At 48.9% G+C, this 7,570-nt stretch overlaps 2 protein-coding genes across 2 annotated transcripts in view; one reads left to right on the forward strand and one right to left on the reverse strand.

The window, feature by feature from the left end:
- Nucleotides 1-7,053, reverse strand: part of LRIT1 (leucine rich repeat, Ig-like and transmembrane domains 1) — a 12,537-nt gene extending 5,484 nt beyond the window's left edge. Inside the window, exons 1-4 of the mRNA XM_019626456.1 lie at nt 7,050-7,053; nt 6,742-6,817; nt 4,058-4,524; nt 262-567 (exon numbers count right to left, since the gene is read on the reverse strand). Of these exons, the coding sequence (XP_019482001.1) occupies nt 262-567; nt 4,058-4,524; nt 6,742-6,817; nt 7,050-7,053 (853 nt within the window). The remainder of the gene's footprint in view (nt 1-261; nt 568-4,057; nt 4,525-6,741; nt 6,818-7,049) is intronic.
- A 261-nt stretch (nt 7,054-7,314) lies between these two features.
- The window catches only part of RGR (retinal G protein coupled receptor), an 18,213-nt gene continuing 17,957 nt past the window's right edge, over nt 7,315-7,570 (forward strand). The window contains exon 1 of the mRNA XM_019626457.1: nt 7,315-7,393. Coding sequence (XP_019482002.1) covers nt 7,315-7,393 — 79 coding nt within the window. The remainder of the gene's footprint in view (nt 7,394-7,570) is intronic.

Here is a 7,570-nt window from a genome sequence, read left to right on the forward strand (position 1 = left end):
CATGGTGGACCCTGAGTCTCTGATAGAGTAGCTGGTGGAATATGACAGGACAGGCTAGGAGCCATTGTCATCATTGAAGCCATTGTCCCCATGCCCCACCTGTGGGTGGAGCCTGTCCAACTCCACTCAACAGAATGCGAGTAAACAGCCTTGCTTAGATTACCTCCCTCTCCTTGGCAAACCTGACTCTGCCCATGTGGGACAGTGACCTACCCGCCCCAGTATGGGCTCTCAGCAAAATAGCCCCTGTAGCTCACACACCTGTGCCATTGAGTGGGTGGCCATCGACCCTCCTCCAGCTCATCTCAGGCCCAGGGACCCCAGTGGCCCCACAACGTAGCAACACTGTGCTGCCCAAAGGGGAACTGACGTTGGCCACTCCCGGACAGAGCTCTGGACTCTGGCACTTCCTCAGTTCCAGCTGGTTGAAGGCTACTCCGGCCAGACTGCCAGGGCTGGCACACCTCAGCCTGGCCTCTATGAAGGCCAGATTTGGGGCCCAGCCTTCCAGGAAATGGACCAGGTCATAGAGTCGGCAGTCACACACCCAAGGATTGTCCTGCAGCCCTGCAGGGGTGAGAGGGAAGGCAAGAGGTGAGCCCTAGTTATTTAGATCCCCAGGCCCAAGTCTCCATCCTCTGCAGGGAGGACAAGGCAGGTCCGGAAACAGCAGAATCAGCAGAACTGGCCTCCAGGCCCAGCTCCTTGCCTTGCTAGCTATACAACACTAAGCCTTGGTCTTCACCTTTAATAATAGCATTACATCCCCTTCAGGGCTGCTGTAAGTATAAATAAAGAAAAATCATAGTAAGCACTGGGTAGGCCACACAGCATACCAACAAAATTAGCAATTATTTGTGCCATTCTTAGACTGACCCTTTCAGGCTGCTGGCCAGGCAGTGAGAATTTCTGCAATAATTGAAATATGCCAAAACCCATTTCTAGAAATGCTTATGACCCCTGCCCCTTGACCCCTGTCCTCCCAGTATAAACGGCACTTTCAGCATCACCCCAGCAATGAGGATGGTTGTTCTGATCCATGATTCCTTTGACACAGGCTCAAAGGGGTAAGAAGAGGAGTGAGGAGGTCAGGAAATGCAATCCTAATGAAGTCCTGTGTCATATCCCAGCCCTTTTAATTTAAAACTGAACATCTCATAGAGCTGGAAGCAGGTCACTGCATCCAGCCTGTCAAAGAATCTTCAACAGCATGAGGAGTAACATGTGCCCTCAATTCTAAGGCACAATTCCTTTTATACATTTGCATTTCTGCAATGCAACATGAATGCATTTAATGTGATGTCCATTTTATCCCCCAAAGACTGATATTAAATTTTACAGTGTGTCTGATAACCAATGGCATCTTGTACATTTACATACATATCCTTATATATTTGGAAGGGGGAATGTCAAGGGTTGGGGAGGCTGTATTCAGGTCTGCTGTATATTCATGACTCTCAGGTCCTTTTGAGCCCTAGCTGGGTGGGTGCCAGTTCTTTCTCCCACACTTGCACCCCATCCCATCCTACTGGTGGCTGCTACCCTGTATCACTTGTTAAATGCACGTAATGATACGTCTGCACCCCAAGAGTGATCACTGTCTGGATCTGTTGATGAGCTATCTGGCTTTCACTTGTCACAACAGAGTCCCCAAAGAACGAATGCAAAAGGCAAAGTAAAGGCAGTGAAACGTTCACGGCAGGTTGGTAAAAGTTAAACATGTTGGCCACTTTAATTGTTAGCGTCATGAGGGAATAGATTTTTCATCTGTTTTGCTCACTGCTGCATCCCCAGCACCTAGAATTGTGCTCACACATTCGAAAGCACCCAGGTAAACTTGCAGAGTGAACACACACTACTGGTGGAGGTGAGAATTGGCCCACCCACATTAGAGACTATCAGATTGACATTATAATATCTAATATGCACACTCCATGACCTAGCAATTCTGCTTCTCAGTTCTTATCCTAGAGAAACATTTGTCTGCATGCCCCAGGTTGTGTTGTCCAGAATGTTCTCTGTGACATCATGAGTGTTAACAAAATAGTGAAAACAACCTAAAGGTCCATTAAAGGGGGTATGACAAAATAAACTGTAATATAACTAGACTATGGAATATTATGCACTAATTTAATAACATGAAGTTGACTCATTTGTAGTAACTAACAACGATCTCCAAGACATACTACTGGGTGAAAAGTTACAATATGTACAATATGATAACATTTTATGTAAAACACGCACATATGTAGATGTACCATAACAAATAGGGAACATGCAAATAAACATAATAGTGGCTACCTTTTAGGAGGGAAGAAGGAACTAGAAACAGAAGAGGAGACAAAAGGGGATTTAGCCTTTTCTGTAATAGTTTAAATGTTTACACATATTCATGTATGAGTTGTATAATTAAAATTAAAATTAACTTTGCAGAATGAGTTATGTCCCCATCTGTCATCCTCTGGGCCAGGCAGGTGCCTTGGGGAGGAAAAGATCTGGTTCACCTGGCAAGCCATTGGTTGGTTAGGAACAGGACGGAATCAAAGAGAATGGCCAGTTGGTATAACCCATTCAGCTCTGCTTTGGGAAACTGAGTCTCAGGGGCCGTCTCCTGGCTGTGTGACTTACCAGTTCTCTTGTCCCTCCTTTCCCTTATTTGTCACACTGGGTCAATACACCTTGCCCTGGCTGCCTGACATGGTTGTTGGAATAGAATTACCAGATATTGGGGAGAGGGGGAGGGAAGGAAGGACACTCAGTTAAACTTGATTTTCAAATAAACAGCAATATTTTTCCATATCAGTACTTCCCTAGATAATGTCCTTTATCAGGTGAGAAAGTCTGTAAGGAGGATGGAGCTGGAATGGGGTTTGCTGTTCCCTGCCCTGCTTCCAGGAGGTGAAACTCCCACATAGTCCCTCCTTGAGAGACTCTCCCCAGCCTCAGGGCAGCAGTTGCCCCAAGCCACTCTAAGATTGCTCCAGTCCCCCAGTGCTGGACCCCATCTTTTCTGATACTAGCCACCTCACCTCTCTACCCACCCATTGTGCTTCGCACCCCCTCACGGAACAGGGGAAAGAGAACCAGTCTCTATGACAGGAGCTTTAGGCCCAAAACCTGCACTTACTAACACTCAACTTATGTGCGTTTATCTATAAAACAAAGGGCATTGTACTTGCACTATCTACCGCTGGGATGTGGTGAGGGTCAAGTTCTATGAGGGGGCAAGAATGAGTTTTGCGGACTCGTCAGTGCTACGCGAATGCTGATGGCCAGTAAGGACTGGCCACTTAGCAAAGGGCACGGAAGGACCCGTGTACCTAGTACTTAGAGGAGTTTCTCATGGGGGAGAGGATTCACGTGCTTTGAAGACTGCTGAAAGTTGAGTGCCCTGAAGGAGACTGAGGTGAAGATTAGCGCACAGCGGGCTTATTAAGGGGGAAAGAAGAAAGCAGGAGAGACAGATGGCGCTGTGATGCAGGCCTGGTGAATCCCTGGGGGGCTCTGGAGCTGAAATAGCACATCAGAGTTGTCCCAAATGGCTGGGGTTTTAGAGTCACACCTAATAGGCCTTTGGATGGAAACTGTCCCCAGAAAGGGGGTTTGGCCTCAGGCAAGGCTGCTCTGCTGCTGAAGCTTTCCCTGATGAGGCTGACAGCTGAAGGCTGCTGCTGACAGCACCTCCAGAAGCTGAGCAGCCAGTCCAGGCTGGGTGGCACATCACTGTGCCTGCCACATGTGTCTGCTGTGTACTAGGCACTGTCTTTACACCCACAACACTACCCTTTTGAGACAGATATTTTTATCATCTTCTCTTTACAAAAGGAAACCAAAGACACACAGCTAGCAAGAGGCAGAGCTGGGATTTGAACTGCTGCAGTCTGACTGGGCACTTGAATTCCTAAACCTGCCAATATGTGCCTCTCACTCAATCTTCACTCAAACCCAGGAGGCAGGTGTGATTTCTATTTTGCAGGTAAAGAACTGAAACTCAGAGAGGCTTGGTAGCCTGCCTACAACCCCAAGGCAGTTCCAAGTGAAGGATGTCATCTCTTACCTAGGACCAGCCTGGCATGGTGGCCGGCAAGGAAGGGCCAAGTCTCCAGATGAGCCCAGGTGGCCAGCAGCTCCTGTGGGAGCCTCATCAGCTGGTTACTGGAGAGGTCCAAGAAGGTGAGGTTCCCCAGGAAGTGCGCGGCCTCGGGAGGCACTGCCGAGAGGCGGTTGGCCTGCAGGTCCAGCAGGCGCAGCTGGGGGGCGTCCCTGAGCGCAGCCCAAGGGAAGATGACCAGGCGGTTTCCTGGCAGGCGAAGCTCGCGCAGGCGGCGTAGGCCCCGCAGCATCAGGGCGCTGAGGTCGCTGAGCGCGTTGTAGGGCAGCCACAGCTGCTCCAGACGGCCCAGCAGCCTGAAGGCCTCCCCGGGCACCCTGCGAATGGCTGTCCGCTCGAGGCGCAGTCTGGAGGTGTCTGGAGGGACATACGCTGGAGGCAGGGTCATCTCAGGGTCGTTGCACACCACTGACCTGGTCACAGAAATAAGAGGTATTTGAGAAAGGATCCTGTCTGGTTGGAGATCCCCATTTCCCTGACCTTCCTTCAAAAGGCCTGCTGGTCTGTATGGAAACACGAATCTCCAAATCCAGGCTCCAAGCTGTGGTGGGCCCTGGAGATGGGCCAGAAACAAGCAGCCTCCTGTTTTCTCTTTGGAGCGTTCTCGCTTTCGGAGCCTTTCACAGGGTCCTGTTTGGTCTTGGACACTGGCGGGAAGGACCTGAAGCTTAAGCTCTTAAGTTCCCTTATAAACCACACCACCTGCAATGAGCTAAGAATGAACAGTACTCATAAATACTGAGATCATCTTATGCATTGTCTCATCGCATACATGTATTAAAAGCATTCATTTTCTAAATTCTACCTCAGTGTTTGTAACCGTTTTGGCTTTTCTTCATTTAAATGTATACGTGTGTGTGTGTGTGTGTGTGTGTGTGTGTGTGTGTAAGGCATCAGAAATGGAAGCCATACACAGAGTGCCTGACTATGAGGGAACATGAGATGTTCAAGGTGTTTAAGAGCTGGGACTTTGCAGCCCCACAGTTGGACTCACATCTGGGTTTACTGCTAGCGCTGTGTCCTTGAGTATATTATTGGGTTGTTGGAAAAGTCATGATGCATTTTTGCAATGAAAAACATAGAAAAAAATACGTCATGACTTTTCTGACAACCCAATACAAAACTTATATTTTCCTCAGTTTCCTCATAATAGTAGACTCCATATCAGAGGGCCATTTGAGGGTTTACATGAGGTCATGTGTGTACCAGCTCTGCATATGTAGGAGCCAAGGGCTATTGACCACTCTGGTAAATTTCCAAATCCCAGCTCTGCAGATAGATCAGGTCAGTCTTACCAGCTCTTTCCAAGGCACCTTCTGTGCAAAAAGTGACACCTTAAAACTTATTCTATGAAGTTTGGCACTAAAGCAGAGGATAGGGAGATAACAGGAAGCTGTCCTGCCCTCAAGGAGCCTACAATTCAGGACCATGTTATATGCTATCACAGAGAGCCGCACGCTAGGTAAAATGGGAGGGACTCTCAGGAAGATAAAACTTAAAGGCTGGGCACGAGGACCCAGCCCTTGTACATCCCCAGTTTCACGTGGAGGGCTTCTCTGCTCACATTAGAATGGGGGGAGGTAATGATTTGATTTGCTAAGAGAGGTTGTTCTCTTGTAATATCATAACATATTGCTCATATCAGGCCTTCCTGGGTGACATCCACACTCCCCCAGCACCCATCGGCTTAAGCTTAACTCAAATACTCTGCTTCCCGTCGGCTGGGTTTGGCTTTTTTCTCTTGTCAATGATACACACAGAAGGCACAGTTACTTTACACTCACTCATATTTTTCAAATATACATGGAACCTGTACTGAGTGATGGATGCTGTGAAGATTCAGAAGAATATCAAACTCACAGCCCCTGTCCCCATACAGCTTATAATCTAGCTAAGGAAGAAGGGGCACTGGAGGCAATGATATTTTCCATGATAATAGGGGCTTGGGTGTTGAAGGAGGGTCTGGATATAGGTGGGAGGAAGGGAGTCCATGGGAAAATAGGTCTTGGAAGGGGGAGAAAAGGGTCAAGGAAGGGATCAAAGAAACCAATAAGAACTCAACACATGCCAACAGCACAATTCCTGCTTGGGCACAATGGGCACAAAGGATGTGGTGACACAGCTGTCCAAGTGCCTAGACTGCCCTCCTCCCATAACCCCGGTATTCACAGGATCACACACTCTGTTTATGATTGTGGGAGTGTGGAGCACAGGCAGGTTGCCCAGGCTGCTCAGAAGTAAGGGCTGGGCACTCTGAGAGGCCTTGGTTAGAGATGTGCTGAGGAAGGTGACTGAGATTGAAGGAGACTTAGTCTGACTGCACACGCCGTGCCTGTGGCCATCAGGGACCCCAGGGCCTGCTACAGCCTTTCATGGCCTCATTTCTCTCCTAGCACACTCCACACACATGGGCTGGTGCACATCACCCACGGACGTCAGGCAGATAGACTGACAGTAAAAGCTCTGGCTTCAGAAGAGGGATGGCCACTGGCTGATATTAGGGGACCTGGAAACTGCCTTTAGCATTTCATTTTCCATCCTAAGGCTAAACTGCTACCAGAAGCTGTCCTCCGGTCCCTGTCCATGACAGCATCACTAATAAGGAGAGTTCTGGAAGTGGAATTACAGACCTGGGTTTTAGAACCGGGCCTGCCCACTGATGCTGTGTGGCTTTGAGCTCTGTGTCTCTGTGGGTGGCAGGGGAGGCTCTTCATCACCCTGTTGCACTGTCCTTGGCCACAGGCTACTTGCTGGCCTGCTCAGGGCTCTGCCCTGTCTTCTGATGGGGAGAGGATCCTTACCTCTGATGATCTATGAGTGAAAACGTCAGAGATCTGGGCCAAAAATGGAGCTCTTCCTGTTCTTGAAATCATATTGTGCCCAATACAGGGGTGCCTTTCCCTTCTCTGCCTCCCCTCATACCAAATCAACTCATCACCCATTACCAAGATCATTGAAAGAGTAGCACTGATAACATCGCTGCCTGATCAGAGGCCATTAGTGGCTCCCAGCATCTAGCTAAGACAAGGGAAAAAGGGAGGCTGGAATTCCAGAAGGTTGGAAGTTGGTGGGAAAGAAAGGCCCTGAGTCAGGGGCTGAAATCCTTGAGCAAGTTGGGAAATGCGGTGGTTATTAATGGGTAAGCTGAAGAGGTCAGAGGAAAAGTGATTTAAAGACAACTGAAGAGAAAGAGAGAATGAGTCATGGTGGAAGAAGAGCAAAGGTCCGTAATCCCCAGCCAGCTTGGGAACATCCATAGAGGGAGAGGAAGAAAGAATGGAGGTACTCTCTCAGGGTTCACATGGGGGATGGGGAGAGTCAAAGAGAGGCTGGAGTGAGGGGTACTTGTCTGCAACGGAATGGGCAGTCCAGGCTTTTCAGAAAGCCCCTAGAAAAGGGTTGAGGCTGAGGCTCTTAGGGGCTGTGCCAGAGGAGACCTGAAGAGGGAGAGCATGAGAA

The sequence above is a fragment of the Hipposideros armiger genome, unplaced genomic scaffold (genome assembly GCF_001890085.2).
Source record: "Hipposideros armiger isolate ML-2016 unplaced genomic scaffold, ASM189008v1 scaffold_678, whole genome shotgun sequence".
NCBI lineage: Eukaryota > Metazoa > Chordata > Mammalia > Chiroptera > Hipposideridae > Hipposideros > Hipposideros armiger.